Here is a 25,065-nt window from a genome sequence, read left to right as displayed (position 1 = left end):
TGGGGGGTCTCACCACTGGCACCCCAATGAATGAATTATTGCATTGTGGCCTTAGGATGGGCCAGGGGATCTTCTCGGAGAGGAGAAGTCATGCCAAGATGCCGCCTTAATCTCCCGCGCGCTAAGAAGGTCACGCTGGGACCTGGATTCCTCCTTCCACAAACTGCCCGAGACTTGCGGCTCTCTTGGCCCTATTTATAGTGCCATGATAGGATCAGGGGGAATAAGCACTTAGTGTTCCCTGAAACACACTCTGCTTCCCATGGCCGCTCCGAGCTCGCTGCCGTCTCCTCGCTCCGCTGGGACCAGCCTGACCGGGAGCGTGTGGCCAGTTTTTTTGGAGGTACGTGGGGCCGAACCTCTGCAAGAGACCCCTGTGATGGCGCGGTGCTGAGCCCGGCTGTTGGGTATGCAGCTCTCATGGCAAGGAGAACCATGACACTGCAAGGAAGGGGAATCTGGGGGTACCACACAGCAAATACTGGAGCCAAATGTGGGGCTGAGGGTCGCTTGGGAGCTCAGCACTGCTGCCAGGGACACGCAGCTCATGGGGAGATCATGGGAGGCTGCAGCTGGGAGATTGCATTAGGTGTCTGGGGTCTTCTCCAGCCCTCGCTCCTGCACGCTCCTTCCCCACCATCCCCACTCGGACCTAAATCCACTTGGACCCACGGGCAGGCAAAAGATCTCCCCTCCCGACTGGGGCTCATCCAAATTGCACCGGTGATGCCCTGTCTTGGGCCATCCCCTGCTTGGGATAGTTTGGTTTAGGTTTCCCATGCCCGGCCTGTCAGGATGTGTCCCCATGTAGATGGGCACCATTCACCCGGCAACTCCATTTACAGCTGCATCTTCCAAGAAAACTTCATGTGCAGGCAGACAGAGTCTGGAATCCTCAGATTGCCTCTTTGCTCTCTCCTTGCAAGCACAGGCTGAAGAAGCATTTCCCAAGCAGGAATCTAGCCGATGGTGAATGAAAACCTGAAGCTTAAGCGTGTGGGCTTGGCTGTGGGTGAGCAGGGTGGAAGGGGAGTTTTGTGGCTTGTTGTGGTGGTCCCTTCTCCTCCTTGCCCAAGGGAGCAGCGGGATGCTTGGGGCAGGGAAATGGGGGGCACTTTTTCATTTGTGGGGGGGTGAAGATGAGAGGGCAGTGCACAAGACAGCGTGCAGGACCTTCGAGGGGTGAGCTGATTGCTCATCCCTCGTCTGCACCAAACCATGGTTCCTCTAACCACAGCTCTGGTTCCTAGTTCAGTGATAGAACAGCTGCCTATCCCAGCTGCTTCAATAGATGGACGTGGACAAGGAGCCCATTTCTCTTTTCCCTCTGTTTCCAGGCTTAAGGAGGAAGGGCTCATCCCATGAAACCACCTGCGGACAGGGCATGATGCTGCCTGCCCTTGCAGATGCCTCCCGGTGCTGACGGCACCAGCCAGCCCTGTCCAGGGAAGCCTGCAGTCCTGCATGGGCAGAAAGCCCTGCCTGAAGCCCTGGCAGCCCTCGGTGCCCTCCAACGGGATCAGAAGCTCCTTGGCCAGTGGGGACTCTCCTTCTGGAGCTGGTTCCAGCTTGGTGGTCACGGAGTAGGAGCAGGGAGGAAGCTTTATGGGGGCAGGCAGGTCGCTTGCCTGCAGTGACCCTCTTGGCAAGAGCTCCAGGGTCCATATTGACGTCTCCCTCCCATATAGAGCTTTCCTCCTTGTGCTACGTGCTGGCTGTGGCTGCAACGAGTAGCTCTTGGGTGACAGCCAGTACTACTGACATGGGTCTTTCCAAAGGACCGCCTTTGAGGATGAGATGCACAGGGTTGTCCTTGGGGACCATCTTCTCCCGCCACATGGATGCCTGTCCTTGCACCATCTGTGCCCGCCTGGCCTTGGTGTCCCTGTTCCTCACAGCCTTCCTGAACAGCCCCTCGCTGCAGAAGCCTCTGGCTGCAGCCGAAAGCTACAGCTACGATGAGGGGCTCCAGGAGGGCACCGGCCTCATCCAGTGCGGCGAGTACAGCAACCAGGTACTGCCTGACGGCCGCTGTAAGATCGTAGCGACGTTGCCGCAGCTGGATGAGCAGCGGTGCCCGGACATGTTTCGCTGCACCGATGAGGTCTCCTACTGGCTCCACGAGAATGAGGAGCGCAAGCAGCAGATCCTCGAGCTGCGGGAGCTGATCTCGGAGCTGCAGGAGGAGCTGAGGAACCACCGCCACCGCATCAAGGTCCTGGAGCTCCAGGTAAAGGTTTTCCCTTCTTGTGTGAGTGGGGGCATCTGGTCCCTTCTGTGGCTCTGCTTGGGGAAGGATGCCTGGGAGAACATTGGGTGTTCTGGCTGAGGACCAAGGTACCCATTAAAACACCTGCTGCTCACGTTGGGTTGGCTCAGGAGCCTTCCAGTGCTCATCCTAGCATTAGACTTTGGTGTGTTGTCTGTGTATTCATGTGGGCACCCGCTATCAGGGGAGAAAGAGCATCTCCTCCTGCTTTGAACCCACCTAACATGGGCCGGGGTGGCTGATCTGTCCCATTGCTCCTAGCAGGATCCTAAACTAGACCCCAAAGATTTACACAGGTGACCTTTTGCTGTATCACCTTCCCCTGGTGACACCTAGTCCCTTAGGGCTATCATTATCTATTCTTCACCATCCTAGCTCCCTGTTTTGACTCCAAATGATTCTTCTGCTCCACCTGGAGCTATGGCTCTTGCATGGAACGTAACTCTCCTGTGCAGAGCCGGGGAGACTGCACTAAAGACTTTCCCCTTAGTGTTGTTGCTCTTCTTCTGTTCTTCATTGCAGGCTTGGACATGACTCATCTAATTGCAGTTTTTTTGCTCCCTGGCAGTTCTGTTGGGTCTCTTTACAGTCAGAGGAAGGACAGAGATAAACAAATCTCCCTTGGGAGATGCTGGTTGCTGGGTGTTGAACGCAGAGGGAGTTGAGCCGGCTGCCTCTGCAGGGCTGCTTGATGCCCAGGTGGAAGGCGTTAGATTGGAGCAGTCCCTCCTTCCCCATATTTAAGCTGTGGTAAATCAAGAAGCATAAGGAACCCTCCTTGGCAGTAGTGGTTTGGCCCTGTGCTCCATTTAACAGGGCCATGGCGACCCCTGGGCATCTCCTTGTTAAGGATGCTACAAAAACTGCCGAATCCCATGGGCTGGGAACACGGCAGTTCCTCCTTCCTGGGTGCTGGTCTCGGAGCTCTGAGGTCCTTCCATCCCCTCTGGCAGCTGTGGCTGCTGCTGTTCCCCTTGGCAGGTCAGCACGTCTTGCACAACCCTAGAAGCCCCTTCTGATAGCCCACAATAACATTTGCAGTCACGCACCTACCTCCTAATACACTAATCATGTTTCACCCTTTGGATCTGTCGCAAAGCTCAGGCTGACCCTCTTCAGGGCTGTTCCCGAGAGACTCCTTGAATGGACCATGTTTCAATGGCGAAAGAGCCCTGGTCTTTGTTATCATCTCTGTGGCCATGTCAATCTTTGTGCTTCTCCGTGTCGCTTATTATTGCTCTCCTTTCTATTTGTTACTTCTTCAAGGAACGCTGTTATCCACCTCTAGTACCTGCCATGCAGAAGCCTCTATCAGAGCTGGTCCTGGGACTCCCTTAATAGCATAGGGAGTTTCATAACTTGAGTAGAAAAGGCCTCAAGCAGCCTGACCTAGCTCTGCTTTCTGCAAGGGTTTGGACTAGGGACCTCCAGCAGTTTCTTCCAACCTCAGATTTTTTCAAAATGTCTAAAAGATAAAGGAATGGGAGAGCTGACCTGAGAACAAGCAGGAGAACAACAACGTCTGGAGAGCTTAGAGGGCAGCAGGGAATGTGTCCTGCCATCCTCCAAGCCCTGGAGTGGGCAAAGAGCAAGAAGCAAAGCTGACTGTGGAGAGGGGAGCTGGCAGCCGATGGGGGCAGGATCTTTGTATTCAAATAAGTAAAAGCAGGGACAGAAATCCTTGATTTCTAAGTTGGTTGCCTCAGCTCCCTGCAGTCTTCTTAGGGATGCTCCCATAAGGAGTTTTTCAGCTATGTTGGTCCAGCCAGTTCCCAATACCTGTGCCAGCCTGAGGCTGGTTTTCCCCTGCATCCCATGTACCTCCCGGCATCCCTGCGAGTCACCCGGCTGAATTCCCTGTCGTGTCAGCTCCCAGCATCTGTGCATCAATTCCATCTCCTTTCCTCCCACTAAGAAGCTGTTGCTCCCTTAATCCATTCTCATAAATCAGCCTCTTGCTGCTGCTAGTTTGTCTCCCTTGGATTTGTCATGGATATTTTCCTGGGAGCTCTGCGTGGGTTTGTCTGTCCGAGCGGCGATGTCTATGTGAGCTCAGCATCCCGGGAGCATTTCAGAGTTGTCTGAGACTGACGGGTCCTTCCAGGTCATGACTCCTCTCAGACTAACAGGGACACAGAATGGGCCAGAAAAATCCTGTCCCCACGTTTCCTCTGCTTTGCTTCACCTTCATAGTAGAAGGCTGGTCCCTGGTCTCACTCTACTAAGGGTCTGAGTTCCCCTGGTTAAAGGAATGCAACAACCGAGCTCTTCCATTTCTTGGGGGCATTTCCAACTGCTGAGATGTGGTTAAAGATACCTCAGAGGTATCCTGAGATTCCCCTTAGTAGCCAATGCAACAGGTTTGAAGGATCTCCCTCTCTCCTTCCAGCCCAGTGCCATGAGCAAAGGGAAACCCCTTGGGCTGAGCAATGAGCTGCACCTTTGCATTCTTGCAGCACAGTCCAGGTTGCACTATCAGACCCTGTTTGCAGCAGACCAGGACCTTGTTGGGGTTGGTGCTGTGCAGAGAGATGCAACCGGCGTGGGCAGCAGTGGGATGTCCCCAGGAGGGAGAAGGAACCAGGCAGCACCCGGGCCCAGACACGGTGCTTTGCCTGCAGCCTTAGGTTGTTATTTTTTACAAGCAGCCAGGAGAGAAAGCAACAACCGTGGAGGAGGGGAGTGTCTGGAGCAAGCGCGACAGGGTTTGCTCGGAGAGCTGCTGCGTGGGCGAGCGGGGCTGCAAGCAGGCGCCTGGTGGCTGTCACGGCTCGCAAAGCAGGTGTGGGGTGGTTGGGTGATTTACAGCACAGCCAGGGATGGCTTAGCCCTGAGAAGGAGTTGTTGCACGCCGTGATTCCCACTTTGCTGCCCCATTTAGCTGCTCTGCATTTAGGGGATATAAGCAGCCTTTCTGCTTGTTATTGGTGGAATAATCCAGCAGCGAATATGGCACCTCCTGGGAAAAACAAGCCGAGATGTCTCATGGCAGGGACCTAAGTGTGAGTCAGGCCCGTGGAGCGGCTGGAAGGGAAGGAGATGGATGCTGGATGCGCAGAGCACTTCTAGCTGCAGCGTTGCAGGCATCGGCAGCATCGCTGCGGTGCTGCAGGACGTGATGCTGTGAAGCGCAAGCTCTCTGTGTCCCCATGGGCATTCGATGTGCTGCAGGCTGGAAACCATCGGTGGAGGTGTCAGCAGGTCCCATCCTGGCCCCCAGGCTGGGCAGCCATGCGTGGTTATGGAGCATGGTGGGCACCGTGCTGGTGACACTGGTGGCTGCAGGTGCTTGTGCCCTGAGCTCCACCGATAACTGCAGTACGGGGCCATCTTCACCCCCAGGGCCATGCACATGGTCACTCGGTGTTGTGGGGACACCACAGGTGAGGAGGACAGAGCTGCACGGGTGAAGACCTGGCTCCCCCAAGCAGACCTGGCTCCCTTGAGCAGAAGGCAGTTGCCTTCTGTGGAGGTGCTGCCTGAGCCAGGGGAGAGGATGGTTCGGTGCTGCCGTGGGTTTCCGGAGATGCTGTCTAAGGCCTGCCCTGCCATCTAACGGACAGGGAACACTGAGCAAGTGAGGTGAGCAAGTCTGAAGTGAGGTTGCACCTAGAGCGCGTTTTGCCCACGTTGGTAGGGTTTGAAACCATCCCCTGGCATGACCTGTGGGCACCTCCAGGGAGCTGGGGCATGTGTATGAGACCAACGATCCCAAAAACAAGGCACAGAAGGACCATGAAGGGTCCATATCACATCCATGTGAGACACACAGTGGACGTGGTTCTGCTTGCAGGACACTAGTCTACCTCAAAAGCAGGAGCTGGTTCTCCATGCAGTATGCGTGAGTGTTAGAAACTTGTAGTTGCCACTGGGTGTCAGAAGCTTGTAGGCTTGAAGGGGTGGCTTGTGGAAGGAGAACCCAATGCTAGGGGGTTGCTGGATAGATGGGGATCAGCTTGGGCACCCTGCAAAGGTCCCATTGCCACCAGCACCTGGTGATCCCCATGTCCTCTGCGTTTTGCAGCACGAGGAGGCGGCGAGCCACAACCGCACCGTGGAGCAGCGCGTGCAGGAGCTGGAGCAGCGCTACAGCGAGGCCAGCACCCTGCAGCACATCCAGGCCACGCTGCTCTACGACATGCAGGCGCAGATCAACAACATCTCCGTGCTGGCCGACTGGAGCCGGCGCGTCCCCGGCTGCCTCGGCCCCGCCGAGATGAGGCTGCAGGAGGAGATGCACCATCCAGGTGACGGGGACGGGTCGGGGTGGCTTCGTAAGGCCTCTCTTGAGGACTCTTGTATGAAAAGCACATGGGAAAACCACTTCAATCCCACTTTGCATTAGCCAGGGGTCTCATCTCTCCCAGATGGCATTCCCGAGGGAGTCAGGAGAGCTTCTTGGAGGAATAGACACATCCTGGGGTGCTTTCCTTGTGGTCCAGGTGACCTCAAGGTGACCAGCTTCAGCCTGGAGCACCACACGGCAACGCTCCCACCATTACTCCACCTGCAGTTGGCTGTGTGAACCTGCCTTCCATCACCAGGAAGTCTATTTTTCTCTTAAAGGAAAGGAATAAGACATCATTTTTGTTTCCAAAATTCATGGCCAAATATTAGGGCTTTGAGAAAGCACAACAAATTTGAAATCCAATATTTTCTTTTGGTATTTCTTACTCCCTTTTTAAAGGAATACATTTAAACTTACGCCTGATTTTGGTGTTTGGTTGTTAATTCCTGGAATGTCATCCTTTTTCTAGTGGCAAGCATGACAATTTTAGGTAAAAAAGTGCAAGATTCAGCTTGACCAAAACTCCATTTTCTGCTAAAAAAAAAAAAAAAAATCCATTGCCGTGAAAATATTTTGACCGCAGCCTACTATAACCGGGATCTGGAAAACTCAACCTTGAGGAGCTGGGAAGGAAAGTGTGCTGGTCTTTCAATCTGTTTGATTTTCTGAGTGTTTAGTAAGGGAGTGATGGTGTTTGAGGAGACAACGGGTGCCAGGGCGGACCACAGATCCTGTCTCTTCCACCACAGACCCCCAGGAAGAGTTTTAGCAAGGGGCAAGGAAGAAGCGATGCTTTTCCGGAATAATCCCCCAACCTGCCACGAACGGTGGCTCGGGGACACGTAGAGACAGTGTCTTACTCCAGCAAGAAGCAGGCTGTGTCCGATGACTCACACGGCGTGCACAGCTCAACGCGACGGAGCCGCTAACGGCTTTCACCTACCAACCTTGATCTCGTTTGAGCGGGTGACGTCAGGTGGAGAAGTCGTGTCACTTCTCCCTTGAGCCAACTAGCCTAAGTCTTTTCCATTGCGCGGGCTTAAAGCTCTTTGGGCCATCGATGACATGGTGAAGGGAGTATAAATAGCTCTGCTGATACCTGGTTCCACTGCCCTGATCAAGCAGCACCTGGAGCAGATGCAAGGTGTGAATGGGCACGCGACGGAGCGCCCGCACAGCGGGACGGCCACCTGCAAGGCAGAGCTGGGGCTAATCCCTGTCACCTTATGTAACCGGGATGCGACTCCCGTGTGCAGGCCAGGAAAACCCCGGCCAGGGTGCAGCCAAGGAAAGCGGCTCTTGTAGCTGATTAACGCTGGGTGCGTTGGGCTCTTCCTGACACTCTAGGTGCTCGCTGGGTCTAGAGCATGGATCTCTCCCTGGCCGCTCCTTGTCGCACACAATTGGTTTCTGCTGCTTGGCCTGGCCTATGCCACCCCTAAGGGATGTCACCAACCTGCCACCAGTCTCCCAGACACTGATTGCTCCCTCAGTGGGTTGGGGTGCTGCCATGACCTCCCCAGATTTATTTCACCCTGCCCAGGGAGTTTTCCTTGCTTGCCAGATCCATGGCCTCATCCATGGTCCTTGCCTCATGGAAAGGCAATGACCTGTGCGTGCTCTTTGCTCTTCCATCCTTGGGTCCCAGACCACACCATGCTTCCAGCCAGGCATCACGGCCGCACTGTGCTCCAAACTGGTCTAACTGTGTCAATAAAAGAAAGGGGAGCCTTCTGTGTGAGCTGCTCTTGTGCCTTTCCTTCCATCTCGCTGGAGCGTCGCCATCGACAGCAAGGCTCAGCTCACAAAAGACGATGTCTAATCTTGTGTGTCTGCACATGTGCGTCCCCACATGAGCTGGGAACTTGAGATATCCATGCAAACACTGGGAAAGGGGCTCAGGAGAGCAGTTCAGCTCGGCTACCTGCATACGGGCGCCTAGTGCTGCCTGCAACACTCCTGCATCCGAGACATCCCCGCGAGCCTGGCAGATGCAGGACGGGACCTCCCGGAGAGGCGCAGCTGAAAGGCAGCCCGAGTACCCCAGGGCATTGCAAAAATCACTGTGCACATCTGTGCAGACAGCTCGACTGAGCCGATGGAGGGAGACGGAGAGCAGCTCCGCTCTGCTCTCCTGGGCGACGCTAGGAAGGTTGCCCTCTGCAGAAGTCGTTTTTAGGAGACTACCTGGGAGCAGCTGCCTAAAGATTGGGTGGCTGGTACCTGACAGGGTAAATCCCATCTGATATGACCCAGTGAAAAGCATCTTTAGATTCTCTTTAGACTTCTGATCCTTTTCCTTATACATCTGGCCAGGGAAAACACCTTTAGAGCAGCCGTTTAAGAGGAGAAAATCCTTTCACCGTTAGCGTCACTGACAACTGCTGGCTAAGCAGGCAATCTCTATCAATGTGTAGGACCTTTTTGGTGTGAAATATAATCTAACAGACCTTGAGCCTAGCAAAATGCACGACATATCTGTGCTGCTGCAAGGCTCTGTCACAAGCCCGCTTGAAATAAGGACCGTCCCTCAGCCCCAGCAACCTAAGTGCAGATATGCACAAACGAACCTTATTACTGCTAGTCCATGGCAGTCATGGATCAGCCCATGGCTGCAAAGATTTCAGCTTTTGCTGCTGCCCAGAAGAAGAATTCCATAGCTTTTTGTCAGGCTGCACATTATGATTGCATGAAAATGATGCTGGGCTTGGTTGCAGACCTCCTTCTCCATACTGAATACTAAACACTATGTAAACACTGTGTTTCTCTGCTTTACGTATTTATTTTTTTCTTAGAAGTCAAGCATGCAAGGAACTGCCCCATTGACTGCGCCTCTGTTTACTACAACGGGCTCCGGAGAACAGGGATCTACAGCATCATGCCCTCGGTTGGAGGGATGCCCATCGAGGTGCTGTGTGAAATGGACACTGAAGGTACTGGTAGAGGCATCTTCAACATCTCCCAGCAAAGCTGGGGACACTCTGGGTGGGATTTGTCCTCCTTGACAGTCGTGTCTTGTCTGAGCTGCTTCTAGATAACATTACAGTCAGTGAGAACAGCATCTCCTCAAGGGATGCTCCAAGGACAGAGGACTTGACCACTGGCTAAAGAGGGACTTCAGCTGAATAGTTCAAGCCAGGCACTTTGGTTGGTGCTCAGATGCCTAAATACAGGTGTTGAGTGCCCTTTGAGATGTCCTTATGCATGCAAGATACTTGCAAAGTGCTAGTGCGTATGATGTGGGAGACAGGGAAGCAGAAGCCCCTCTGGAATAGTGGCAGGTCACCAGGTGGGCGCTTGGGGCATCTCTGGCTACTGTAGGGCTATGAGTGGGCAACCCTTAACTGTAGCTGATGGTGTCCCATACCACCATTGACCTTGTGCCTGTCTACTAGCCCGTGCAGATGTCTCAGAGACCAAGCACATCTCAAAGGACAGTAGATGCCGCTGATTAAATATCTGAACAGAGCTCCTAGTTCTTTCTGAGCCTAGCACTTTGATAAAAAAAAAAGGAGCTGGACAGACCAGTTCCTTCCCAGTTGGAGGAAACCAGTCTGAAGGACCTACAGGTCCTTGCTGCTTTTGGATAGAAGTCATCATTAAAAAATAGGCTGTTGATGCAGTGTGGTGGCTATTATATCATTACTATTATTTGTATGACCATGTCCATGATCTTGGACATGGGAATGTGTCTGTCAAAACATCAAATAAATAGACGGTCCCTGTCCCTTCAAAGCTTACAGTATTGGAAAAAAAGGAGAGAGGGATTTGGACAGATGGGAGAGCAGATGGAGACAGTGAGACAATACTGGGAGAGCGCTCGTGTACCTCTGCTGTTCTGCAGGAACAGTACATAGCAATCTCAAAACTCCAGGCTCTCCAGTTCCTTCCAGCCCCAAAACATTCCCCTCTAAAATAATCAGCTTTTTCTCATTTAAAACCACCTTAGAGCTGGTACGACCCTCTTGTAGGCAACAGGGTAATAGCATCTTGGAGCCAACATGGGAGAAGCAGAGCCCCTTTCTTGGAGCTCAGGCTGTTCATCATGGATGGTCCCCATGCAGCAACCAACACTGTATTTTGCTGGTTGGTGGGAGGGGGGTGTGACAAGAAGACACCTCTGAGCTGCAGCTGGTGATGCTGGTGAGGACTCTGACCCACGTGTGCGCATTGGGACCCCGGACATGCCTTGGTGTTTCCCGTGTTATGTTATCTCCCTCCTGGCAGGTGGGGGCTGGACAGTCATCCAGAAGCGTCAGGACGGCTCAGTTGACTTCAACCGCACCTGGAACGACTATAAAGAGGGCTTTGGGGATCTCAACGGTGAGTTCTGGCTGGGCAACGAGAACATCCACAAGGTGACAAGCCAAGGGGACTACTCCCTGCGCATCGACCTGGAGGACTGGAACAACAAGCACAAACACGCCTTCTACCAGATCTTCAGGTAGAAAGTGGGATGACACCCCCTGGTTCTTGGCACACACAGCTGGGTTCAGTGCTGGAGGACCCCGTTGTAGTCAAAGTGACTCTCCTTAGAGAGCTTTTTGGACTGGGTCTTCTCTTCCTCACCTGCTTTGACCGTGAAAACTCTGGCCCCACATTGGAGCCTGAGGGTGAGCTAGAGAATGCCCAGAACTACTCAGCCATGGCCAACATCCACAAGGAACCATCCCTTACAGCTTAGGACTGTTGTTTCTCCTGAACTTCCTTAGCTCCATGCCCAAAGCAGAGTTCTGCACCCCTGTTCTTGCTGGGCAGGTCCTTCAGCACCTCCCTGCTGTGACGGCTGAGAATCACATTTTGTTTTTTACTCTGTGCTCATGGCTCTTGCCTGCTGTTCCTGAGCCAGCATCCTTTAGTGTCTACAGCTCTGCACATTGCCTGGTGTTGGTATTTCTCAGCATCTGTCACATTCTTTTATGAACGGGGTGACCAGCTCTGCCTAGACTGTCCCAGATGAACCTCTTCCCTCTCTCCACCAGAAACTCCTTGTGGGTAGTTACAAGATTCCCAGTCATGGGAGGATGCGCAAGGGAGTACATGTCCTTAAGCACTGCACTTTAACGACTTTAATGACATCTGGAGCTGGCGGGTTTAGAGTAGACCCAAAGATTGCTGCAGCTGCTGGGCAAAATCCTCGTTGACTGAATGTGCCCAGGAGCGTTCTGCACTAGCAGAGGGTTGCCCTGAACAGCTACCCTGGCTTTTGTCATCAGATATCGTGCTCAATGGCAGTGACCTTCAGCTTTTCCTGGCCCGGGAGCAAACTACTGATTAGCTCAGTTCATGTGAAGAGCAAGAAGCTTCTTTGGTGGAGAGGAGGCAGCACCGTGTAATTAGAGGAGCCGTCTCGCCAAAGCTGCTGCCGTCTTTCATTGTGGTTTGAGAGCCACGGTCGGCCCACCCCAGGCTCCCAACAAGTACCCTGAGTCATGACTAAAGCACATGCATCCCACAGAAGGGCGAAACGCAGCATCTTCTGCATTTAAAGATGATGAATAATTACAAGGAGCTTGGCTGGAGCAGCTTGGTAATTGTAGGGTGTCCACACTAAGAATGCAACATCCAGCCTGGAAAGGAGACGGAGATGCTGTTGCTAAGTAGTCTGAGCTGTTCCTATTGCTTGCAGCATCGAGGACGAGGCAAACTATTACCGCCTGCACGTGGATGGGTTCAGCGGGACGGTGGAGGACTCCTTTGCCTGGTACCACAACAAGAGGAGCTTCAGCACTCCTGACTCGGGGAACATCTGTGCTGAGATTTCCCATGGAGGCTGGTGGTACCATCAGTGCTTCTTCTCCAACCTCAATGGCGTGTACTACAAGGTAAGGTGGAAGGGGGAGGACGCAGGTGTCACCATGGCAGGTCCAAGGCTAGGAGGGACCATTAGTCATCACGTCACAGCAATCCTTGGCTTGACCAGGGAGGGAATGACACCAAGGCTGGGCACCAATTCAGCCCAGCTTCTCTGTGTTGTGGGCCAAGTATGAGTGTTGAGACACCCTTGCAAAAAAATGGCTTTGGGATTGTGCAATGGCAGCTCCTTGTTTGGGTGACTCACGTGGCCTGAGACTGAGGGACATCACCTCCCTTGGGAGCATTCAGAAAATGCTTTATGTGCTCCTTTTGCTGTATCATCTCCAAGCTCTTTGCTCCCATGCTTTGGAGCACCCATTTTTTAGGAGTTCCCATCTGGGTGACACTTTCTTGCATTTCCCATACCTGACTGTCCTTTCCCTGCCTCACAGGGTGGCCGATACTCCATTAAAAACCGCAAGATCCTGGGGCCGGATGGTGTCGTGTGGTACTCGTGGAAGGACACAGACTACTACTCGCTGAAGAAGGTCGTCATGATGATTCGACCACGTACTTTCCGGCCCCATATCTCTCCGTGAAGGAGCCTGGGGTGGTCTTTGTTTCTTCTAGTGGCAAACCCTGGAATCAGAGGGCTGGAAGTAGTTTTCTTTAAGAAGAAACTGTTGCTGGAGAGCGCTGAGAGATGGAGCCACCATCCCTCTTGCTGCCCGTTTGCTTTTGGATCAGTGTCAAGGACAAACAGCAGGAGCGCCAAGGCCTTTGACATGTGTTGGGTGGCAAGAGCTCTCCTAGACCATCTAGGGAAGGTGATGCCTTTGCAAAATCAAGCACAGGGATGTGCGAGGAGGGCTCTAAGGTGTTGAGATGGTCCCTGGGGAAGGCAGGGAGAGCCGGGACACACCATGCAGTGGCCATCGCCATCTCTCACTGGGATCTTGTGTTTCACCCATGGACCTTAGCTACCTGCAATAATTGTGTTCCAAGTAAAAGGATTTAAAAGTCAGAATGCTGGAAGCGGCCACTTTGCATTCCCATTTCATGTCTTCATCCCTCCTTGAGCAAAGAATTTCTGATGAATTTTCTAACTACCTTAAAAGTGGTCTGCAGGGATGGATGGATGAATGATTTTAAAAGTCGTCTGTTTTTGCTGCCTTACTCTGGGTAAAGAAGATGCAAGACTTGTGGTGGTGGTCTTTTATTCTTTGTTTTCATTTGAAGTTGCAGCAAGATCCCCTCCTTTTTCTCCTGGCGTTGCCTCCTTGCAGGATCTAGAGATGGAGACTGTGACTTAGATTCATCCCTTTTCGTGTTCGGTGATGAATATTTGATTAGATTTCCTCTTTCCTGTTTCATGGGAGCAGATGAGTTCAAAGCAGGTTCAGAGAACAAGAATGGCAGGCGCATTAGAGACACAACACTGCTCCTCTCAACTAATTGTCTCTCGCTTGGTGCTGGGTTAGCTCCCTGGTGGTTTCTGTAGCTTTCATTCTGGTCTGGACTATGTTCTTTCTCCTGTATCTTCATTTTTCACTGGCAAATCGAGCAGAAAAGTCACCTATACATCCTAAAAACTGTTATCTCAAGCTATAAAACAACAAAATTCATCCTTCCCTTTGCTAGGCTTGCCTCAGCAGTCCTCCTGGATCTGTCCCACATGCGTTTGATGATGACCTGGTGTTGCAACAGGCTGGTCTACAGTGATGCGATCCCACGGCTTACAACGTATATCGGGACACGTCCACGTTGCTGGTGGTGGGATGGAGGAGGGATGGAGAAGGTCCTTGCTCTGTGTCTGCAACAACACTGCTACTCCAGACTTTGACCCTCTGCCATTACATTGCAGGCTTGAAACACAGCTGATCCGAAAAACTCTGGTGTTCATCAGCTAAGCAATGTGCTGCTAAGAAACTAATAAATCACTTGAATAATCAATAACCCAAATAACTAATAATCACGTCATAGTTATTACTCTACAATTTTGATTTTCACATTGCTAAATGCCACAATAAAGGCATCACTCTTAAATTGCTTGAATTGCTCATAGCTACCGCCGAATTACAATTCTCCATTTTCTGTTTCTGGATCCACCCATTTCCTCCACTTGTACCTCTCTCTCTCAAATTCCAAATGAATTACCTAACCCTAACTAGATTTTCCCCTTGCTTCCAGTCCTGCTTCATCCATCACCATGCTCCATGTATCTCCAGTCCCGCAACTGGAAAAGTAATCTGAACGGAAACTGGGAGAAAATCAGGGAAGGGCTCCTGGGGAATGACCATTCCCGAGAAACCCTCCATGAGCTGCACATGGCCAGAGGGCTGGGTCTGTAGATACCCTGGGGGTCCCAAATGCATCGATTCCCCTTGGGGTGTGTTTAGGCCAATAAAATATATGGAAACATAAGTATTTTGTTTGGGGTGGAATGATGTGGCTGCTCAGCCTCCCCCTGCCAGCTCTGGCTGCCTCCCTCAGCCCCAACTCATGCTGGGGGCTTATTTATACTTTTAAAATATATTATCTGTCTATATATTACATTTTGTTTATATATTTATATCACCCCTGTGATACAGGCCCTTCGTGGGAGCTGTCTCCAGGCTGCCACCAAAACCCGCCCCCAGCTTCTTGCTTAGACCCCTATTCCCCCGACTCCATCTCCCCAAGCCCCGGCAGCCTGCGGTGCCCCCACACGAAGCCACGCACGAAAAACGGAGGAGAAATGCCAAGGCAGTTTATTTACAACGTTGTATACAAAAAAATAAAATAAAATAAAATAAAATAAAAATAAAGGACAGCTCGCGCCACGACCGGACCGGCCCCTCGCGGGATGCAGCCGTTAGAGCGAGCGCTTCCGAACACCGCGGGCGCGCGCTCGCCCGCCCGACACGGGCCGCCAAATTAAATCACACACACGACGCACGTCCCCCCCATCCCTGTGCCCTCCCCGCGTGCCCCGTCCCCATCCCTGTCCCCCTGCGCTTGGCCGCCCGGACGAGCGCGCGCAAGGAGGCTGCGGAGGCCGCGGGGAGGCAGGCCCCCCCTTCCTCATCCTCCTCGTCCTCCCTCCCCGCCCCGGCCCCGAATGGCTTCACAGCGCAACTCGTCACATCCACAAACACAGCGAGCGGAGGAACGTCCCCCCTTCCAGCGGTCTGGTCGTCGCGCGCGCCGCCCGCGCGGCCTCGCCGGAGCCGTCAGTCCCATCCGCCGTGGCCCGCGGGAGGCTCTTTACCTCGAGGCCTCTTCCTTGAGCTCCTTGTTTTTCCTCACCTCTTCCGCGTGCTTGTCCTGCGGGAAGGGGGGGAGGCAGAAGGGGAAGGGGGGCGCGTTAGGCCGCAGGGGTCCGCCGGGACGGGAGCCTTCGCCGGGAGGGACGCGACGACGGGTCTAGAGCGTCCTCTCTGCCCGCTGGGGTGGCAGAAGGAGCGCCGGGGCCCTCGGGGACGGACGCACGGACGGTGCTCGCCCATGCTAGGAGGTAGACGTCAACCGGAGCCCCCCGGGAGCCGGGGCCGGCCCGCGCGCTCCGTCATTATCTGGTGCTCCCGGCCTGCGCGGCGAGGCCGGCGGCGGCGCCCGCCGGAGGGCCCGGGACGGGCTCCGCGCAGCAGGAATGCTTTGGAGGGAGCTGCAGGTGCTGAGGGTGGGACCTTCCGTGCGCAGCTTGGGAACAGACCTGCCTCGGGGAGAAAGAAGAGGTCTGCGCGCGCCGGCGGGGAGCGCCGCCGCCTCCCCGCGCGGCCGCCGCGGAGCCCGGCCTCCACCGAGGCGAGGAGGGCCGCGAGGTGCTTCACAGCGGCGCCTGTGCACGCGTGGGGCCGCGAGACGGGGCCCGGCTCTCTGTGGAGAGCAGGGGAGGTACCGTTGGCCACCATGCAGCACTGGGGCTACGTGCCAGGCTCATCAAGGCTTCCCGGGGCTGGGCAACCGGAGAGGGAGACGCGACCCAAGGGGTAGGTCCACTCCAAAGCCATGCAAGACCCCCTGGGGCGCTGTCCCCGCTGCTTGTCCTCCCCTCCATGCATCGGCTCTCACCTTCTCCTGCAAGCGCTCCAGCATGGCAGCTAGGTGGGCCTCGCGGTTCTCCTTGTTGGACTCCATCTTCTGCGCCAGCTTCTCCTTGGCCATCTTGATGAAGTTATTGTTCTCCTCGATGGCCTTCTGCATGACCTCCCGCTCGTGCTCCCGCTTCTCCGCCAGGTGCTTCAGGAGCTCGGCCTCCTGGTACTGCGAGCAGAGACGGGGAGGGATGAGGCACCCACCACCCTGCATCCAACCCCATGGAGCGGGGTTGTCCCCATGCAACCACCATGGGGGATGCTGGCCATGAAGAAATGGGCCCCTCTCCACACCATGGCTTGTGCCATTGGATATGCTGGGCCAGGTGGGGAGGTGACCATGGTATCTACCTTCCTCCGCTCCTCAGCCGCCTCCAGCTTCTTCTGGATCTCCTCGAGGGAAGGGTCGCGGCGCCGCGGCAGGGACGCGTTGAACTCAGGGATGCCGTCGAAGGAGGGGGGCTTGAGGATCACCTCGAAGGACTGCCCCGATGTGCGCTTGTTGAGCTCGATGACCTCCATGTCGGAGATGACGCACCAGGTGAGGTCCACCGTGTCTGTCAGGAGAGGGGACGGTGAGGGCTGGCTTGGCCACAGGGGACACCCCGAGACCTTCTGTGGCTGCGCTCCTACCTTCGTACGTGTAGGCTGGCTTGTTCAAGGGGTCCGAGAGGAAGCAGGAGCAGAAGAGGGAGACGAGGGGCAGCTCCTTCATCTTCTCCTTGTAAGCTGGAGAGAGAGAACATGGCGGGCGGGTGGGCTGGCGTCGGGGACGTGCGGCCACCTCGGAGCAGGGATATGGGTGGGATGGGGCTTCTAAATATTGCATCTGGGCTCGTTGCAGCTGGCAGAGCCATGCTGGCAATGGCCCTCTCCAAAGGGGGAAACTGAGGCATGCAATGAGCTGGAGCCATGTGCATGAGCCAGTGCACACACAGGGGTGCAAAGTGGACATGGGTCAGGGCCATCCTGGGGGGTTTGGATGGGACCTGATGGGCGGATGGGAAGGGCCATCCTGGGGAGTTTGGATGGGACCTGATGGGCGGATGGGAAGGACCCGGTCGAACTGTCCCCATGTCCCCTCCGCGCGCCGGTGTCCGTACCAGCCAGAGTCATGGTGTCGCCTTGTGGGGCGTCTGCAGCCACTAAGCTCCTGGAGGCCTGGAGAGGAAGGAGATTGGGCATCAGCGCACGGGGCGGCCGAGGCTCGCGGGCATCGCCTGGTCCAGCCCTCCCACCGGGGCCACCCTCTTGTGAGCAACGCACGGGCACCAGTGTGGGGCAATGGGCACCTACTGGTGTCATGGACACGCATGGTGCGATGTGATGGGCACGGAGTGGGGTGATTGGCACCCATTGCAGACACGGGCACACACTGGTGTGATCTGATAGGCACGTCCTGGTGTGATGGGCATCTCCTGGTGAAAAGGGCACCTCTTGGTGCGATGCATATGCAGTGGCGTGGTGTGATGGGTATCTACTGCCATGATGGACATACACCGGGGTGCTGGGATGGGCATGCCCTGGTGTGATGGGCATGCAGTAACACGGTGAGATGGCAAGGGTACACACTGGTGGGGTGTGATGGGCATGTCCTGATGTGATGGGCATGCAGTAACACGGTGAGATGGCATGGGTACACACTGGTGGGGTGTGATGGGCATGTCCTGGTGTGATGGGCATGCAGTAACACAATGAGATGGCATGGGTACACATTGGTGGGGTGTGATGGGCATGTCCTGGTGTGATGGGCACCTACTGGTGTGAGGGACACGCACTGAGGTGGTGTGATGGGCACGTGGTGGGATGTGATGGGCACCCAGCAGTGCGGTGCGATGGGCACAGAACACCATGGTGGCCCGGGCACATCCCGGTGATGAGAACACAGCGGGGCGGTGCCGTGGGATAGAGGAGGACACGTGGATGAGGGACACACAGGATGGGCAGGCGGATGATGGACATGTGGATGAGGGACTCACAGGATGGACATGAGGACGAGGGACACAACAGGATGGACAAGCAGATGATGGACACGCGGATGAGGGACTCACAGGATGGAAATGCGGATGATGGACACACAGGTGAGGTACATGCAGGATGGACACGCGAACAAGGGACACGCGAATGAGGGACACAATAGGATGGACACGCGGATGATGAACATGCGGATGAGGGACCTGCCACCAGCGCCGTGTGACGGACACACCCCACCAGGACAGGCAGACGCGGCTCCCACCGACCTTCTCTGCACGGGGGCTGCGCACCCCCGCGCTCGGCAGCCGCCTGTGCCCGCGCACCCCCACACACCCCGGTGGTGCATACACCCCTACAGGCGGTGCATACACCCCTACAGGCGGAGCGCCCCTCGCACACCCTCCGCACACCCTTTGCGGCAGCCCAGGGCCCCTCACACGTGTCTAGAGAGCCCCAGTGCTCAGCTGGCCCCTGGCCGGAGTGGGGAGGGGGCACCCGGCTGTGCACGGGACCCTCTCCGATGCCGATGGGGGCATCCCGGGATCACCGGTGTGGGGGGTTCCTGCTGGAAACGCCCCTGCTGGTTTTGCCAGAAAGATAAATTGGATTTTGGGGACGGCCTCGTGGAAAGGGCTTGTTTCCATGGAAAGGGGGGAAAATCCCTTTGAAAATCCCTTTGAAAAGCGGGGTTTAAGCTGCCGGGGTGGCTGTGCGTGGCCAGTCCATGACGGGCGTTATCCCCCGCATCACGCCGGGATGAGCCGCGAGGTGCAACCGCCCGGAGAGCAGGACTGGGATTCTCCAGTGTCTCGTATGTGGCTGTGGGCCCCTTGGCCCCCGCTGTCGTCCCCAAACTGCCGCCTCGCTCAAACCCCTGCCCTAGCACAGGGCGGGCTCCCGGCTGGAAGCTCCAGAGGAGCCGGGGAGGATCCCAGACGGGGCGGGGGGCGCAAGGAGGGTCAGAGCGATCCCCCCTCCACGTGCGGGACCGAGGGGGGGGGTCCGAAGGGGGCGATTCCTGCAGCCAGGCGGTACCGGAGGGGGATACGCGGGGTGGGGGAAAAGGGATGCACGGAGACCCCAGGACGGGGGGCACCGCCCGGCACGGCGGCGATGCACAAAAAAAAAAAAAAAAAAAGAAAAAAACAGGCGCCCCCACCCTTAACTTTTGCAATGCCAAAAAACACCCCCCTCCACCCCAATCCAAAGCATCAGCCCCAGTAACCGCGCGGCCGCCGCACTCACCCGCCCGGCGCCCGCTGCCGCCCGCCGCCCGCCCCGGCCGCTTTAACGCGGGGGGCTCGCGCGAGCGGCGCCCCCCGCCCCGGCCCCCATGACATCACCGGCGCGGCCGCTGATTGGCCCAGCCCCGGCGCGACGCTCATTGGCCCGCGCGCGGGCGGCGGCGGCGGCGGGGCCCGCCCGGGCCGGCACCGGCACCGGGCCGCTGACGTCACGCCGGGACCGCTATTTTGGGGAGAAAAAATGGGGGGAAAAAACGGGACAATTATTTTTTTAAAAGTGTTTTTTTCCCCCCATTTTTTCCCTTTTTTTTTTCCTTTTTTTTTTCCAGTTTTTGCAACCCAGGTGGAAGCACCCCTTGATGCAGTGGGACAGGGAGCCCCCCGGGGGCCGATGCTGCCCCGGTAGCGGGAAGGGGCTGCACAGCCCACGCAGGGGGCCCGGAGCGCTGCCCCCTCACCATCCTCCTCCTCCTCATGCTGCTACCGTGAACGGGGCCGAGTCCCAGATCCAGAGTCTATTTTGGCCCTGTCCTTGTCCCCAGCCTCCCCTGGCTCCTGTCCCCCCTGTCCTATTTGCAGCCGTCCCCTCTGGGGACCGCATGGGTCTATCCAGGTGCCGGCGTCCTCCGTTATGCAACGGGCTGGGGGGCGGCATCAGCGCCTGGGAAGCGCGTGTCGGATGCGGGATTTTTCCGCAGCGCCGCGGAAGGGCCCCTTGCATCCCGGCCGTGCTCCGGAGGGTGTCTCCGGGCAGGGATGCGCCGGGCGCGGGCGGCTCGAGGCGGCACAAGGCGCCCTTGTGCGCGGCGGCGCTTGGCACCGCGTGGAGCCGCCGGGGACGCGGAGCCGGGAGGAGCCGCGCCGGGATCACGCGGCCTTGGCCCTCCCGGAGGCCTCGGCTTTGCCTCTTGGGCCTCCTTTCCCAGCCTGCCTCCCGCTCCTGCCATTCCCAAAGTGGCGGCTCTGCCGGAGGATGGGAATGCTGGAGGCCCCTTTGCTGGAGCTGTTCTGGGTGCCAGGAGGCTCAGGGTGGGCTCAAGGCTTGGTTTCCCATAGGATCCTGCCTTGATTCCCCCAGATCCCACCTTGTTTTCCCCAAGGATCCTGCCTTAGTTTCCTAGGATCCTGCCTTGTTTTCCCCAAGGATCCTGCCTTAGTTTCCTAGGATCCTGCCTTGTTTTCCCCTAGGATCCTGCCTTGGTTCCCTAGGATCCTGCCTTGCTTTCCCAGGATCCCAGCTCAGTTTCCCCTAGGATCCAGTCTCTGTCTCTTCACGGACCCCCTGGACGGCTCCAGCAGGGTTAAAGCCAGAGCCATTAAACTGAGCTCCGGATAAAGGGAAGGAAGGAGGGAAGAAGCCACCAGGAAGGATGCTCGGCTGCCCGGATTGGCCGCCGATGACATCACCACCCCGCAGGCGCCCAATGGGAGAGCCGCCTGCGCTCCCCAAATATCCCCGGCACCGCGGATCCTGCCGGGGGCTCATCCGCTCCATGGATCATCCTGGGAAAAACCCCTGGGGGTTCCCCCGGCTCCGCTCGCGCCGCAGGGAGCCGGGATGGCCGGATCCGCTTCCTGTGGGATGCGGGGAGGAAGCGGAGCTCAACGCCCAACCCCGCTCCGCCTCGCGCGCAGCCCTGGGCTCGTACAGCGCCGGGATTTGCTGCAAAGCTGCTTTTTTTTTTTCCATGGAAAAGCTGCCTTTTTTTTTTTTTTTTTCCAGCAGAAAGGAGCTCCGTCAGGGAAGCTCTGGCATTGCGGATGTGCCCAAGTGGGCAGCGCACACCCTGGCTGGGAAACCCCAGCTCCCGGGATGCATGCAAATCCTTGCAAGGAAATCCCAGCTCCCAGGATCCATGCACATTGTTGGAGGAGAATCCCAGCTCCCAGGATCCATGCACACCCTTGGAGGGAAATCCCAACTCCTGGGATCCATACACACCCTGGCAAGGAAATCCCAGCTCCTAGGATGCATGCATACCCTTGGAGAGAAATCCCAGCCATTGGTATTCATGGAAATCCTCGCAAGAAAATCCCAGCTCCCGGGATCCATGCACATTCTTGGAGGGAAATCCCGGGATCCACGCCCCCTCTTTGCAGAGCGATCCCTGCTCCCGGCCCTTCCTGGGCTCTACTCCGTGTTGCAGAGGAGCAGGGACACACGCACACCCGCACAACCCCCTCAGCACAACACAGTATTTATTAACCATAGAAAACGAAGCAATACACACAAAAAGCTCTTTTTTCCCCCCCATTTTGGGACCCCCCCGTGCCCCGCGGCGGCTACACGGGCCCGTCCTCGTGCACGCGCACGCGCAGCGGGCAGATGCGCAGCGCGGCCGCGGGCGCCTCCACGGGCGCCCCCCCGACGTAGAAGTAGGGGTAGACGGTGCCGCCGAACTTCTCGTGGAAGGTGTAGATGTGGCTGCGGCGCTCGGCGTCGTAGAAGGAGAGCTCGCCCTCGTCGCAGTCCAGCTCCACGCGCACGCGCGCCAGCGCGCCCGGCGCCGCCTCCAAGCGCACCGAGTTGGACGCCCGGCACATGTCGCCGTCGGCGCCGGGCAGCCGGTAGATGTACCAGAAGCCGGAGCGGGCGTCGTGGTGGAAGGTCCAGGGGGTGCCGCCGCGCGGGCGGGCCACCCCCACGCGCCAGTTGGCCACGCCGCCCAGCTCCACCTCCCACGTGTGGAAGCCGGCGGAGAAGCCGCGCGAGCCCAGGATGCAGGGCGCCGACGTGAAGCGCTCGGGGTTCTCCACCAGCAGCTTGTACCCGCCGTTGGTGACGCTGGTGAGGTCCTCCGAGACCGAGAGCCAGCCCGCCGCCGAGTTGGGGTCGAAGCTGAAGGGCACTGCGGTGGGGACGGGCGCGTGAGAGGGGACGAGCGTGCGCGGGGCACCCGTTGCACCCGCTGGCACGGAGGGGAGCTCGTCCCCTCTGCCCTCCGGCCGCGAGGGACCGGCGCCCGGTTCCTCACCTACGGTGATGGTGTCCAGCATCTTCTTCCAGACGTCGTACTGCAGCGAGCCCAGGTACTTGGCGACGTCGATGAGCATCCCCGTGGGCACGGCCTCCGGCTCCTCGGCCGTGCAGGCGATCCTAGGGCAGCACCGCAGCGGATGGAGGGAGCGTGGAAGGGATCTGGGGCACCTCGGGGCACTAGGTTTTGGCAGGGGCATCACAGCTTCCCCCCCTGGGGCCCTGGAATGGGCTTGTCCCAGCAGGGTGACATGAGCCCATGGATGCTCTGGCATCCGGCCAGCTCCAGCTTGCAGGACGGGGTGCCCAGGACCACCCATGGGTGCAGCACCAGCCTGGGGCACCTCCAGCACCTCGTTCTGCAGGAGCAGCAGCACCCAAGCAGGCGGATCAGGAGGGGATGCGTGGGGGTCTCGGGCCTCGTTTGGGGCAGAGATGCCACTTGGCCAAACGGGAAGGGAGCCGGGGACCCCAGCGTCCTAGTCCAGGCTGCTCCGTGTAGAAGAGCCAAGTCCATCCCCAAGGAGAGGACACCAGGGCTCGGTGCCCTGGCCCACCAGGAGACGCCGGGACCTACCTGCGCTTGCGGTTCTTGTGGGCCTGAAAGAGAAGGAGACGCCACACGTGAAACCCCGGCGCTGGGCAGGGCTCGCGCGTGGCGGTGCCCGGGACCGCGGCGAGGGCCTCACCATGAGGAAGGTGTAGTCGTCCTCCTGCAGGTCGGCGTGGAGCTGGCGCGCTTCCCCGAGCAGCGCGCGGCTCTCCTCCGCCAGCCGCTTCATGCTGCCCTCCACGAGCTCCCGCTTGCGGCGCGTCTCCTCCTGCAGCCGGGCCAGCAGCGCCTGCTCCTCGGCGCGCAGGAACTCGTGCAGCTTCTCGAACTCGCTCCGCACCCGCTCCTCGAGCTGCGCCGCCGCCACCTGCGCCGCGCGGGGACGTCACCGCGGGGGCCTCGGCCGCCCGCCCGCCCGGCGCCGCGGCCACGCACCTCGTTGTGCTTGGAGATGAACTCGTAGGAGCGATGCACGGCGCCGAAGTCCTTCACCTTGTCCCGCAGCGACGTCTCCATGTTCTTCAGCTTGGCCTGCGGGGACGAGACGCCCTCAGGACCCTCGCGCGCCTGAGCCCGGCGGTGCCCATGCGGAAAGACAAGAAGCCCCAGCCCCGCAGCACGGGGTTAACCGGGATCCTCCGTGCACCGCGCGCCGGAGCCGCCCCTCTGGATTCCAGCCCGTCCTTTCAAGGCACCGTCAAGCCCTGGCCCGCGCGACGGCCTCCCCTTGCGACATTTGAAATCGGCCGCGTCTCGCAGGCTGAGTCACGGCAGCGGCACCTGGCTTGGTGCCCGCCCGCCTGCTTCCAACCCCCAAACCGGCGCTGCTGCCAGCAGCGGTGCGGCCGCATTCCGGCGGGAAGCGGGATTCGCTCCAAAGCCCTCCCCGGCGCCTCGGAGCGGCCCGTCCGCCTCCCGCTCCGGCCGGGGCATCCCTTGCTCACCCGGAAATCGGCGGCCGCCTCCGGCACGGGCCGCATCTTGTGTCCCTGGTGCTGCTTGGCGCTCTGGCAGGCGAAGCAGGCGAGCTCCTTGTCGTCCAGGCAGAAGAGCTTGGCCTCCTCGCGGTGCAGGGCGCAGAGCGCGGCCGCCCGGCCGCGCCGCTGCCCTTCCTCCTTGAGGATCATCTCCACCAGGTTGTTGAGCGTGTGGTTGACGCGGAGCTCGTCGAGCGACGAGGCCTCCTTGCACACGGGGCACACGTGCGGCCGGTGCTCCCAGGAGCGGCTCACGCAGCCCTTGCAGAAGTTGTGGCCGCAGCCCAGCGTGACGGCCTCGCGGAAGGGCTCGTAGCAGATGGGGCACAGCAGCTCCTCCTTGAAGGTGGCCGTGGAGGACGGGGCGAGCGCCGCGGAGCCGCCGGGCGGGGGGCTGCTTCCCTTCTCCATGGCGCTGCTGCTGGGGAGAGGGGAGGGAAGCCGCTTTCGGAGAGCCCCGACTGGAAAAACAGCCCTGCCCTGATGCAATCGGCTTCCTGCGGCTCTGACTCACCGCGGCTCCCGCCCCGGCCGCGCTGCGCCCTGAGTGACACCGGCTCTGGCCACTGGGAGCCGCGCGGGGCCGGCGGCGGCACCGGCCCGGACCCCCGCGCGGCCCAAGGTCCGGATCCCGGCACAGCCCCCGGTCCCGGGGCAGCCCCTTTGCCCGGGTCCCCGCTCAGCCCCGTGTCGGGATCGGGGCAGCCCCAGTGTCGCAATCCCGGGGCAGCTCCCTCTTCCCGGACGTTGTTGCAATCCCCTTTTCCCGGATCCCGGTACAACTCCCGGATCCCGGTGCAGCCCCCTTTCCTGGGTGTCGGAACAGCTTCGGTGCTCGGAGCAACTCCTTTCCCCAGATCTCGGTACAATCCCATTTCCTTGATCCCGAACAGCCCTGGATCCCGGCGCAG

At 58.0% G+C, this 25,065-nt stretch overlaps 3 protein-coding genes across 4 annotated transcripts; 1 reads left to right on the top strand and 2 right to left on the bottom strand.

Annotated features, from left to right (window-relative positions):
- The first annotated feature begins 1,822 nt into the window (after nucleotides 1-1,822).
- Nucleotides 1,823-12,990, top strand: LOC148594006 (angiopoietin-4-like). Its single transcript, XM_088528573.1, has 6 exons — nucleotides 1,823-2,230; nucleotides 6,294-6,516; nucleotides 9,353-9,490; nucleotides 10,785-11,001; nucleotides 12,187-12,382; nucleotides 12,806-12,990. Exons 1-6 carry the CDS (start codon nucleotides 1,838-1,840, stop codon nucleotides 12,950-12,952), a joined length of 1,314 nt encoding a protein of 437 aa, XP_088384699.1. The 5' UTR covers nucleotides 1,823-1,837; the 3' UTR covers nucleotides 12,953-12,990.
- Nucleotides 12,991-15,525: 2,535 nt separating this feature from the next.
- On the bottom strand, nucleotides 15,526-17,614 carry STMN4 (stathmin 4). Its single transcript, XM_088528571.1, has 5 exons — nucleotides 17,533-17,614; nucleotides 17,063-17,158; nucleotides 16,781-16,986; nucleotides 16,407-16,598; nucleotides 15,526-15,659 (listed from the first exon to the last, which is right to left on the bottom strand). The coding sequence occupies exons 1-5, from the start codon at nucleotides 17,612-17,614 to the stop codon at nucleotides 15,600-15,602; spliced, it is 636 nt and encodes a 211-aa protein (XP_088384697.1). The 3' UTR covers nucleotides 15,526-15,599.
- A 4,316-nt stretch (nucleotides 17,615-21,930) lies between these two features.
- On the bottom strand, nucleotides 21,931-24,586 carry TRIM35 (tripartite motif containing 35). Of its 2 annotated transcripts, none has more exons than XM_088528557.1 (6): nucleotides 24,122-24,586; nucleotides 23,613-23,744; nucleotides 23,314-23,544; nucleotides 23,202-23,224; nucleotides 22,623-22,744; nucleotides 21,931-22,496 (listed from the first exon to the last, which is right to left on the bottom strand). In XM_088528557.1, exons 1-6 carry the CDS (start codon nucleotides 24,563-24,565, stop codon nucleotides 21,931-21,933), a joined length of 1,518 nt encoding a protein of 505 aa, XP_088384683.1. In that variant the 5' UTR covers nucleotides 24,566-24,586. The 2 variants fall into 2 exon arrangements, with proteins under 2 accessions (XP_088384683.1, XP_088384684.1); XM_088528558.1 differs by having other exon boundaries at nucleotides 23,613-23,708.
- Nucleotides 24,587-25,065: the final 479 nt, after the last annotated feature.

The sequence above is a fragment of the Tinamus guttatus genome, unplaced genomic scaffold (genome assembly GCF_059628265.1).
Source record: "Tinamus guttatus ecotype Peru unplaced genomic scaffold, ASM5962826v1 Tinamus_guttatus_pri_ptg000312l, whole genome shotgun sequence".
Classification (NCBI taxonomy): domain Eukaryota; kingdom Metazoa; phylum Chordata; class Aves; order Tinamiformes; family Tinamidae; genus Tinamus; species Tinamus guttatus.
Note: the sequence above shows the minus strand (reverse complement) of the source record. Positions and strands in the feature narration are given on the sequence as shown.